At 37.2% G+C, this 12966-nt stretch overlaps 1 protein-coding gene across 26 annotated transcripts in view; it reads right to left on the bottom strand.

Annotated features, from left to right (window-relative positions):
* The window catches only part of SYNE1 (spectrin repeat containing nuclear envelope protein 1), a 464577-nt gene that overhangs the window by 268401 nt on the left and 183210 nt on the right, over positions 1-12966 (bottom strand). For all 26 annotated transcript variants that reach the window (XM_082730051.1, XM_082730052.1, XM_082730041.1 and 23 more), the window contains 6 exons: positions 9190-9350; positions 7055-7205; positions 3741-3968; positions 3247-3345; positions 1225-1412; positions 710-833 (listed from right to left, as the gene is read on the bottom strand). In XM_082730051.1, coding sequence (XP_082586177.1) covers positions 710-833; positions 1225-1412; positions 3247-3345; positions 3741-3968; positions 7055-7205; positions 9190-9350 — 951 coding nt within the window. The remainder of the gene's footprint in view (positions 1-709; positions 834-1224; positions 1413-3246; positions 3346-3740; positions 3969-7054; positions 7206-9189; positions 9351-12966) is intronic.

Here is a 12966-nt window from a genome sequence, read left to right as displayed (position 1 = left end):
CGATGGATGGCAGGAAGAGCTCCAAGTCAGGACAAGACACACAGAGCCAGAATATGGGGATGGACAAGAAATGTTCAGAACACAGTGGGAGGCAGCTTGGTGGACACCGGGCCCAGATGTAGATGTCACAGAGGCTTCAGCCTCCTCCACAACCGTTAACCTATAGAGCACCTACTCTCTGTGTAGAGATGTGTAGGACTAGTTTTACATGGCCAGATAGCTTTGTGTCATTTTTCAGAAAAGGAGCTGTGACTTCCCCTCTTAGAACACTTCACAGTATATTTATAAAAAGATAAGAACTTTTTTTGGAAAGTGGCTGGTGGCTCAGTTGTTAAGCATCTGCCTTTGGCTTGGGTCATGATCCCGGGGTCCTGGGATCAAGTCCCACATTGGGCTCCCTTGTCTGTGGGGAGTCTGCTTCTCCCTCTCCCACTCCCCCTGCTTGTGTTCCCTCTCTGGCTGTGTCTCCTCTTTCTGTCAAATAAATAAATAATATTTTTTAAAAAGATAAGAACTTTTTTCCTCAGTGTGGACTAAGGATGGCTTTTTATCCTCAGGGTAGGAAACAGTCACTGGGGGTTTCTGAGGAGCAACTTTTGGGGAGAGTACTGCAGAACGTCAGTGTGCAATGAACTAGAAAGTTGTTGAGAAGCAAGAATGTGGGAAACCCTTAAAGTCAAAGAAGGAAGAAATTTGAATTTGAACTTGCCTGTATTGACTGAAGTTCACTCTCTACCTTGACTCTGTCTGCAGAAATGTCCATTTCTGGGGAACTGGCTATTTCTTCACACCGCTCTAACCAGGTTAAAAAGGTTGATAATTCTTTCTCCAGTCTAAAGAAAGCAGAGATGAGAGACAAATTTATCAAAATTACTATGCCAGAAAATGAAACCTTTCCAAATTTGAAGGCCCAACACTAACCATTGAGAATCATACAGTGTTGGTTCTTATTCCTAGATATGAAGGTAAAAAGAACATTCCCTTCACATTCATATGTATTTGTCACCTGTGTTTATATCTATGTCATAGGAAAGGTACGCATACATCCTCTCCATTTTAGCAGTCTTCACTTTCTGACCCAGACCAAGATCTTCTCATATTAGACGCGTGAGTTGCTGGGTTTTACATCTGGGATGATTATTTCCCAAAAGCTGGTCCACAGTTTCCTACTTAAGAGTGCTAGTTGAAATCCATACTGTCCACTTGGGGAGGAAGGCTGCCCACCTCTGCCAGTGGGCCAGCAGGGCCTCCAGCGCTGTCTGCCTCGCCTTGGCCTGAGTCCGCGTCTCCTCATACCTCTGCTGCAGGGCCGCTGCCTCCTGGACGGAGGAACCTCCGTTAGCCACCTTCTGGGCGCCGGCTGAGGTAGTGGCCACCACACTACTCAGTGCCTCCAGGGCTTGGCAGAGATCCTAACGGGAGGCCAAGAAAGCACAACATCAAGAAACAAGGCCGACAGTTCTTTTGAGACCCATCATCACTAAAAATTTTCCCTCAGTCCATGATCTTCTGCGAGACACAGTCAAAGTGAGGAGAGTTACTTCATGAATGCGGAAATCAAAAACGAAATGGAAAGGCTCTTCCCCAAATAAGAATTTACTGCTGCATATCAGAATAATTTCAACTTTCCTTTCATGATTCAGATCATTTGTGAAAATTATTATTCCTTCTATGCCAAATATGACTTTTTAAAAAAGTCATAGCTCTTGTTTAATTTACAAGAGCTATAAGAAGCATGCTATAACCTCTATAAAAATATATGGGGGGCGCCTGGGTGGCTCAGTGGGTTAAAGCCTCTGCCTTTGGCTCAGGTCGTAATCTCAGGGTCCTCAGATTGAGTCCCACATGGGGCTCTCTGCTCAGCGGGGAGCCTGCTTCCTCCTCTTTCTCTCTCTCTGCCTGCCTCTCTGCCTACTTGTGATATCTCTCTGTCGAATAAATAAAAATCTTAAAAATAAATAAATAAATAAATACCATATATATATAGAGAGAGAGAGAGCGCACGCGCAAGAGTGCGTGTGCGCGCACATTATGGCTGGCATAGCTGCTATCAGGAATCAGTGATAATCATACCATCCTGTCTCAGGATGTGGCAGGTTCTATGTTACATCCATTTCATATAGTAACTCATTTAATCTTCATAAGAATCTTAACAGTTATGTTCTTTCATTATTCGCATTTTAGAGATCGGACAATCAAGGCAGAGAAAAATAACTTGCTTTACAAAATTTAAATACTAGAAAAAATAGTATCCTTTCTGGTACTCAATTATTAACTTAGTAAACTATTAAAAATAATTCCATGAAATTCAGTTTTCCCACCTTTCCTCAGGTTTTGGGTATTTAAAAAGAATTACCTAGTAGCACAAAAACACATTTTTTTAGAAGATTTTATTTATTTATTTAAGACAGAGGGAGAGAGAGGAAGAGAAAGAGCACAAGCGGGAGGAGCAGATGGAGAGGGAGAAGTAGACTCCCCACTGCCCACTGACCAGGGAGCCCAATGCAGGGCTCGATCCCAGGCTCCTGAGATCATGACCTGAGCCAAAGGCAGAAGCTTAACGGACTGAGCCCCCCAGCCCCCCCCCCGATTCTTGTTGTAAGTATTCAAACCTATAAATTCCACTCCCCTTTCCAGATGTGCTTTTGTCAGCCCATCGCTTTCTATCACTGCAGCCCCTTCCCTCGGCACACGTGCATATAGATAGGGGTAACAGAGATGTTTTTTTAAATTAGCACATTTCTTCTGGGTTTTTCTCTGCTCCTGAGTCTCCCTCTTTGCTTCTTTCCCTAAATTACACCAAAGGCATCTGTCGCTCTGTGAACACCCATCAATAGTCACTAGTTCAGGCAGCAGAACAAAAAAGGTAGCCATGGGTAAAGGGTTAGTGAGGACATATTCTTTGCACATCTGACTGTTGTGGGTTAAAAATCTAAAATCCGCCATTGCGCATGTATGTTTTTATGCACAATTAATTTTTTATAATACTCGCAACAAGTAACAGAATTTACTAAAGCTAAAATCAGAAAAAAAATCATATCTTAAGTATGAGAAAGAAATGCTGTAAGTGAATATTCCTTTAATATGCATTTTTAATAAAAACTTATTTGTAAACTTACACTTCTTGTATTAGACGAACATGTTTGATATATGTCATTCCTCAAGTAACATAAAAATCCTTTCAATTTTAACCATCATAAAAACATTTACTATGTTTTCAAGCAGGAATTATCAAATCGCTCTTACCATATGTTCTTGGAGGACTTTGTATGTTTCTGTGGCTGAAGAACATATTTTAAGTGGATCAGCAAGTTTGTCTTCAAATTCAGACACAGACTTCTGGATCTAAAACATCATTGAAATATAAAGATAATGGTGGGGAAAACGTATATTGAGGCAGAAAAAGTTACCAAGGAAGCAGCATGCTTATCTCTTTTGATAGCTTTCAATAAAATTATTAAAATACACATTTTTAAAAAAAATCTAAAATCAGTGTATCCTATTATTTGAAAGGAATAGATAAGCCTTAATGCCTGTCTGAACACAATGGATAATGACATTTTTATATTCCCTCAAAAAAGGTATCACATGAATAATTAAAGGCTTAGTCATCATTGACAACTGGGTCAATGATTAGCAAATTGTGTCTTCCTTAGTTCACTATTTCTGGATTACTTACTGCATTTCATTATAAATGCAATAGGAAATAATACCTTTCGCATGCAAGGTCCCGTTCTTACCTTTCTAAGATTTTCCTCAAACTTTTGCTGCTGAGATAAATGTCCCAGAATTGTTGCTTCCAAACACTGTGCATGTTCCCGCAGTTCCTCCCAGTACCTTCTTATTTGTGTCAGCTTCGCTTTGATTCGAGCAGATTCTCCAGTGGTGACAAACTGAGCAAAAGACTGAGCTGCTTCTTCTAGGTCTGTAATGCTGCTCCTCTTGCTTTCTATTTCCTGAATTGTGACCTAATAGTTAAAACAAGAACAATGACAATATAGGCTGAGTAAGCTTGTCTTTCTGAAATAACAGATTCTCTACACAGAGAAAAAATCAGGAGAGGGCTTCTTAGCTGACATTTCAACACACTTGGGCCATTAGAGACTAGCTAGGAACAAACACAGTAAATTTCCAGACCTCATTTGGGGAGGAGAGATAATGCAGATAAATGTTGGAAAATATGAAGTGATGGTGGTCGTGTTCTGTGCATAAAGAATCAGAGAAAGACCTACCCCTGTTGCAGAGAAGTAAACAGGGAGATGTCCCTGTGTTTCATATTTTTCATTTTAGTATTTCATGTTTTACCAAACAAGAAGTATCTCTAAAGGTAAAGAGAATTCCTTGCTTATCCTCCGAGTCATGCCTTGTACCAGCGGATCTGGGAAGCAGTGTGTTCCAGTACCTCATAGAAATGCTAATGTTGACATTCGTTTAATTTTCCTCAAATGTAGCTGAGTGTTTCATCTTTACCAAACTAAAAGCTTGTCTGATTCCACTCTTGCAAAACCAGTCTTTTCAAATGTATTGTCTTTATGCCAGTCGTTTCCAAATTTGGAATAGTTAGGATCACCTGGCTGCCATCCTCAGGGAGTCTGGCTCAGCAGGTCTAAGGTGAGGCCAGGATTTTGCATTTCTAAAAAATACCCAGGCGATGCTAATCCTGCCGATGCTGCTCTGAACCACTGCTTCCTCATTAGTTGTGGGCACACAGTGAAGAAGCTACATAGTATCATTTCTATTTGGAGCAGGAGACACTGTATCTATCGGCCAACACATGAGAAGTACTGAAAGACACCAAGGATGTGTGTGGGCGCAAGGAGGCATGTCTGTCATAAACACAGAGGCTTATTTATGCATAAGAGAATAAAAATGATTTCTCTGAGAAAAAGAGCCAAATCTTCCAATCCAGTAAAGCCAAAAATTCAGACAAGTCTCAGTTACCTTACGGGAAAAAAAAAAAAATGTGACTTATGTCTACATGAGACAACATAGTCAAAAATAAATGCGGTCTAGATGAGACAATCATGAATAATTTAGATTAGTGCCAGGTGCTTGTTACTTTATTTTTATTTTTCATAGGCAGGACTACCGTGGTATAGCTAATAGATATGTTATTTGAACATGAATACAACCTTTCTTTTTTGTTTTTCGAGATGGTTTTTTTTTTTTTTTTTTAGAAAAATCACTCATAAATTCAACAAATATATATTTGGTGTCTCCTATGTGCCAAAATTGTTCTAGGTGTTTGCACTAGCCCAGTGAAGCAATCTAAAATAAGACAAAATTTCTTAGTTTTTAGAGTAATTAATACATGTTACCAATAAATTCATAGATGTAAACTATGTAATCATATTGTTGGATTCTAATCCAAAAAGGGAAGATGGAAGAGGTACCCAGTGTATGTTCTTATTATTTGTAAATTATCAATTAAGAATAAGAAAACCGGTCAATTTGGAATAGGATGCAATGAAGAATTAAACGTGGGCTTATAGAAAAATGTCTTCATGACAAGCAAATGCTTCATTCATTTTAAATCAAAGGTTGTTTTAAAGTGAAACACCATGACAATTGTTACCTTATTTCTAATGTTTCCTATAGTGTGGTCTTCTGAATGGAAACAGAATATGAATTATTTGCCTAAATTTCACAGCACCAGTGTATTCCACACCATCTTTGCTTATTTCTAGCACATACTTTTTTTTTCCTATTACTCATATTCGTTTAATACATTTTAGATGTTTTCAAAATACTATATTGGAATATTAAAACGTATTTCTAGTCTACTGGCATGGAAATCTATGACTGAATGTTTATATATTTAAAAATAAAACGTGTAATCATTTTGTTTCCTAAAGAGTAAAGAGGTGGTGACAGTTGATCACTGATATATTTCAGAAGTCCTGGAATTGAATTAAGGTTTAAATAATAAGATGAATTGTAGCAAGAATAAACACATTAAAAAGTGTATACCAAAATTTTTTGGAAGAAAATTTTTGATAAAGTCATTTAAAGGCGCTATTTTTTGTTTACTTAGGATGTAGTGAAATGATCAAATGACAACTTTTAAAAACAGTTTTAGAGATTAAACATATTTCATGAATATGCCTTAGTGGGTTGACATCTATTTTCCCTAGTACACCACACAAGACATAAGCAGACTCCATATATACCAGATTCCATGTAACCTTGATTGCAAAAGATGCACGAAAAACCAGGATAATCTGCCCAGCAATGTAATCGTAGCTAAGTGACATAGCACCCTTCCACCCTTCCAGAATGATTTGTTCTGAGCAATAATGTGAACTACCTGGTATTTATTTTACTATTTTTAACTGCATGAGATGGAAGAGGGTTTTCCCATTCCAAAAAAAAAAAAAAAAGATTAGATAGGAAAGTGGTTGCATTTTGAAAGTGTGTTGTGTAAAAACTATAAAAGAAAGAATTAATTTCTTCCAGTCCACTTTTTTTAAAACTATTTGAATGAAGTGAACAATGACAGTCTACGCATGTGGTCATGTTGGAGCTGGGATAGCAATAAGTATCAGTGTCTCAGTTTGTGCCCAAATGCAGTCTGTGCGTTTGAGCAGTGGAGTCTGAGGTCTTCCCCTAAAGAAAGGAATTGCTCCCCCCTGTGGTTTGTGAGGGTAAATGCCACTAATACTGGAGCCAGACATTTGCATGACACTTACAAAGTAAAGCTATAGGTGATGAATCCATTTCAGGTGGTATAGATGAATCAACAGAACACTCCAATGGGGTTAATTCAGAATCAAGGAAAAGAATGATATAACCATAGAAACATTTTAATGATATTGCACACAATACTGACTTTGAATGCATAAGTCAGAAAATATTAATACATAATTCCAGCTATAAAGTGTTGCCCAGTATCAATCAAGACCTCTCAGCTCAACATTTTGTGTGAATTGAATTTTAATAGAGTCACATAGCAGTGAAAGATTAATCGTGGGGCCAACTAACACTTGATGAAATGTAAGAAAGGAGTTCTTAAAAGCTAGACATGGATTATAAATGTAACGTGTGAGCCGGTCACCTTGATCTGGTGGATTTGCATGTCCATGGCAGATGACGAAGTTTCCAAGGCATTGAGTTCTTTTTCTTTCTCAGTTATCCAGTCGGACAGGGTCTCAAAATTATTGCCAAAATGATCCCACTTGTTTTTCACCATTTCCATGGTTTTAATACTAAAATTAACCAAATTAAGTAAATAAAATGCAGCACTTTGATAGAAAACAACAACACATTTTCCTTTAAATCACCAGATGAAAAGACAGCAAAGGCATTTGTGATGATGTCAAAGTTGAAACTACTGGAACAGGAAAAAATGCACATTCGATCTGAGTATTTAGTCCTCAAGTCTTCCTCTCTATCTCCTCTGAGAATGAGCATTTAACGAGGTAGTATCTACACTATGTTATGAATGGAACTGTGCTTCGAAAAAATATAGCTGGGTCCAAAGGGATTTGAATCCAGGTGTAATCTAGGTAAACTCTGCATGTGGCCAGTAATTGCCAGGACTTTTAATAAGGCTGCCTACACAGATTCCAGTGCGTGGAGACTTTTAGCAGTCCGGCTTTCATGGACAAGGTCCTTTTGCTCTCAGAGCAGAGATACTGCAGGAATGCTCTAGACTCAAAGATCTTTATAAAATGTACCTTTATGAGTCAAGACAGAGCTTATACTCTGAATCCCACACTGCCTTACAGGAACTGTTTCTATCATTAAAGCTAAGCCTGCAGTTTATGATCTGGAGCTGTTATGATTTCAGCTGTTCTCCCATGTTGGTCCAGTCTTGATTCCAAAAGACTCTATATACAGTCTTGTACATGAGCACCCTAACTGCTTTTAGAAAATCTGGGCTTTATTTGTTATAAATCTAGTGAATAAAATTTTAACTAGAGATGTCCAGTTTGTTTTAGCTATGTGTATATAACCAGATGATTATGGCTTTCAGTTAGAAAAAGACTAAGAAACTAATAGTATATCATTGAACTGATACATCCTTGGGTTAAAAAAAAAAAGAAACAATTTCCCTGTTTACCAAAAGGCACTTGAAGACAGCAAAAAGAATGCAATGGCATCACTGAATATTAAATTAAATACTATTGCAGTCTCAAATGTATACCCTGGATGTGCCTAATGCTCCTATCAGTACAGGTAACACAAGCTAAAATACATTGCAAGCTTTCAAATGAAATAGATTCAAATGGATATTTCTAATAAAAGCAGCTTCTTTTCTAATAAACTCTTGAGTTTCATTATTTCCAGAGCTTGATGGATAATATTTAATATAAAGTTCACAAAGTTTTGAGTCATAATTTCCTTTAAATTATTTAACAAATTTTAAGGTTTAGGCAAAGGTACAATGTTAATTTTAAGGTGTTACTAGTATTAAAAACAAATTTTACAGTTTAAAAAATCCACCTTAGAAATCACGTTCTATGTCTTAAGAATAATACGTATTGGTGATTTGCCAGTAAATCTACTTTAATAAAAATGTATGGCCATATTATGTTGAGGAACATTGGCCATATCTTCATGTATTTATTCCCTGCAATTCTTTTGTGTGTTCATTTTGCATGTAATAGGATACCATAAGCTAAACTATTTTTTCTTTCATTTTCAATAAACAAATATTAGATGTTAAAAAGTAAAATAAATTTTTGAAGTTAATTTTTGGAAACAGCATATCAATCAGTGACAATTCAAATATGGAGGCACTATAAACAAGCTCTGTGAGCTTCTTGGAGATGGAGACACTTGGTCTATGTCACACATATTTAGGCCCAGCATCTACACAACCAAAATATCTCTTCTTTCCTCTAGCTGGTGACAACAGAACAATACAGTAAAAAAAAAATTTTTTTTTAAATATTGATTCTTTTTCAGATTGTATGAAGGCCACAGAATTGAATAGATATGGCTTTCTCATGAGCCAAGTCAGTTTACAATGCAAAACCACATCTTTTATATTTTTCTGCTCTGTTATATAGACGATAGTTTCTGTCTTGGTGATACTTTCTTTTGAACTGTAAGTGCTTCCTCAAAACATGCTGAAATACACAGACACTTTGAGATTTTAAAGGAATGCTTTGAATACAATATACAGGAAAGACTGTATGAAACTTTATCTCAGAGAAGAAAGTTTAGGACTTGTCAAGCACATACTCTTCTTCAAGTGTGTCTTCTAATTTTTTGACTTGCTCTTTGATTGACTTAGCCTGCTGCTGAAGCAGCTGCTTATTCTTGGGCCCAAGGGGTATCTCAGAAGCTTCCTTCACAAGATTTTCAGCCTGGACTGCAATACCTTCTGTTCGTTTAGAAAACTCCTAGAAAAAGAGATTATTATTGTTAGGAAGACACAGTTATCCTTCTATCCTATCTACCTTCATAGTTATCCAACAATTCTCACAAAAATCTTTTTCCATGGTTCCCTAGATTGGGTTTACTGCTTTGATTTCTCAGCTGCATTATAACTAACTAACTGCTCTACAAACATGTTAGTTTATTACAGGCCCCATTCAGGCAATGATTAATGGTGATTGATTTTTTTTTCAGTCATATAGATAAGAGATTTCTAGGCCAATTAATATAAATATATTTTATTTAATGAAGGATATCTTAGTCGATACAGTATATCACTGATATTTACCTATAAATAAACATATTGTTAACTAGTTCCCTGAAAAGAGAGATCATCTGATCTTAAATCTTTATTGTTAAATCTTATTTATTGTTAAATCTTATTCATTACTGTCAAATCTTATTCACTGTATACCTATACTATATGCTGAAAAGAAGATAAGTTCTTAACCAGCTGAACCTGGACTGGAGCTCTAGATTTGCTAATTGCTAGTTCTTTGACTTTGGTGAATTATTTTTCAGACTTTCATATAAAATGCAGGTAGTAATGGTTTCTTATAAGGTTGCTATTAGCAGCTCATCAGCAATTTCATTTTTAAGTGTCTGGCACTCTAGCAGGTGCCTATTATCATTTTTTAAATGCCTCTCATAAATTTGAGGACAAAAAGATTTAAAAAATTTGCCCATTGATTTTCATTAATAGTGAACTACTTCAATTCAAAAATGAATTTCATATGAGAGAGGCACTGGTAAATTTTAGCTGTTACCTGAATTTTGTCAGGTAAATGTATTGAAAACTGAATTAAAAAAGCTAATTGCAGAGATAATCTTTTGTGAAAAAAGTAATTTGGTGTCTCATTTCTTCTCACGTAAGAGACATTCATGGGAGGTTTAAATTTTGATCAGAAACTCCTCTTTCCAAAATAGGTAATGAAGAAATCCAAAGGAAGTATTTTCAAAGGTGAGACTTCTGACAGCCACCTCTTCCCACAGAGTATCTCCCAGAATTATTACATAATTCCAATGTAAGATAGTTACTACATAATACTATTGTATCTTTGAAAGACTTAAAGTCCACATAGAAATATCAACGTTACTTCAGAGAAGGACCCAGCAATTTGATAGAATAAAAATGGGTAAGTGCAGCTTCCTTTTCATGATAGATTTATAATATTCCAAAAATTGGTATTTGCCAATGTCACATTAAATTCTGTGGTTATAGATGTCCACTGTTGGTGTGATGGGCTTAGAGTCATGGTGAACTCATTTGTGAAGCCTGATTCACAGCATAATCTCTCCAAACCCTATGAACAGAATCAGAAGCATAAAATAGTATTTTTTCCCCAGTGTTTCCCAGAGCTCAAGAAAATCATGAAGAAAGTGGTGTTAAATCTAAAAATGCTTAAATACCTTCACTCTAAGAGCTTTCTGTCAGAGCTAGGTATGGGGAAAGCACAAGGCAGAGGAATTCAAAGGACAGAGTGATATTGATAAAAACCAAATTGAACCAAAACAGAATAATATTATAAGGCTTTATCTCTAAGTCCCAATAAGAAGACCCATGAGTGGCAGTACAATGCGGCAGGAAAGGACGGACTCTGGTTTCAGGTAGGTCTAGAGTTGAACCAGGCTCTGTCCTGCACTAGCTGTGTGACCTTGAGTGTGACCTCTGCATTTTCATTTCCTCATCAGTCAAGGCTTGCTGTAAAGAATAAACATGATATTGCTATGGACGTCTTACCCCACAGTGACAGAATGCACTCAAGTTCTTGAGCACAACCACACGAGGGCTACAAATGGAATGAAGGCTGTGTTAACAATGTGGAGGGAGCAAAAAAGTAGAGAACGATTATTCTAGACAGCATGTGCTCGTGCGACAGTATACAGAAACAGTAAAGTAGCTCAGTTTTTCAATGAAAAACCTAGTGGCTGAAGGTGTGTGCTCTGGGCTCAGCTCTCGTAGGTTTGAATCCCAACCTCACCAGTGAGTCATCCTGAGATCTCAGATAAAATCATTTAAAAAACCTTTGTACCTTATATTTCCTCCTTACACAACCGGATTCATCGTGACACCTATTTCTTAGGATTGTTTTAGAGTTTAAAGATGATAAATACCATATGAATAGACCAGCATATGTCTATACCTATATATGTGTGTGTGTGTGTGTATATATATGTATATATATATATATGTGTGTGTGTGTGTGTGTGTGTGTGTGTGTGTTCAGTAAATGTTAGCTCTCATTATTAAACCAATCGCAAAGTATGCAAGATTGTTAGCTAAAGAAAATTTTAATACTAAGACTAAAAACATTACATTTGCTTCATCTACAGCTGTTAAACCTATTCAGAGGGATCAGAACCACATGGTATCAGAAACTCTGGATGTAACCTGGTGGAACACCCACATAGTAATTAACCCAATAGATTTGTTTGTATTTATAAAAGACACCTGATATAGTTTTAATACATAAAGTAATTAAAATTAAAATTAAAAATGATGTTTATTTAAATGGATGATGAAAATCATACAGAATTGAAAAATTCTATGGCTTTATAAGACTTCAAACTCCCCAGTGAGTTAATAATAGGAGAGAGAATACAAAATTGGCAGGATGAGAGACAGAAACCTTTTAAGCCTTTTACTGGTAAGAAAAAAGCAGCACAGGGGTATTCTTGCTGAAGGTTACTACCTCATGGATAGGTCTTCTTTCTTATTCATTGGCTAACACATTTCTATACTAACTCAAGTCATTCTGTAAACCCAAAATATGTACAAAGGGAACCAAAACAACCTGTACAACTCTCTAAATGCTTCAGACAATGTATTGGTCTGCTCTGACTCTCTAAGGTCTTTGGGCATATAGGCTTGGGCTCGTGAAACACGCCTACTAAGTATTAGCTGTTGGATGTCCCACCGGAGCCTCAACCTCGATTTGTCCCAAACTGAGTCCGTCATCTTCCTCAACTAACAGCCATTCCTCCAAGTTCCTGTCTCACTCCCAGGGTGTCTGTCGGGCTCAGAACCCGGGATAGCTTCCTTTCCTTTACTCTCTCTCTCTTGCGTCTGTTCCCACGGCCATCCCTGTTGCCCTGATTCATGTCCACATTAATACTGACATGCAATAAATTTCTAATCGGATCCCGTGGCGCAAGCCCTGCACCCTTTCAATTTTCTACACTGCTTAAAAATCTCTCTCCCTGGGAGCACGTGGGTGGGTCTGTCGGTTGAGGGGTGTTTCTTGATTTTGACTCAGGTCATGAACTCAGGGTCCTGGATTGAAGCCCTGCATCAGGCTCCATGCTCAGGGCGGAGTCAGCTAGAGGATTCTCCCTCTTCCTCTTCCTCTGCCCCTCCCCCCTCTTGTACATACATGCACGCATGCTCTCTCTTAAATCAATCAATCCTTTAAAAAAAAATGCATCTCTGTAAAGTGTAGCTCTGATCATGTGACTCTTTTTCTTAAAAACCTTTAAGGGTTCCATGTGGCCTAGACCTTCCAGTATCTTTGTAATATGTCCTTTATAGCTCTACTTCCATTTTTCTGCTTTAAAACAGAATCTCCATGCAGTCTCATACTT

The sequence above is a fragment of the Mustela nivalis genome (genome assembly GCF_964662115.1).
Source record: "Mustela nivalis genome assembly, chromosome: 5".
NCBI lineage: Eukaryota > Metazoa > Chordata > Mammalia > Carnivora > Mustelidae > Mustela > Mustela nivalis.
Note: the sequence above shows the minus strand (reverse complement) of the source record. Positions and strands in the feature narration are given on the sequence as shown.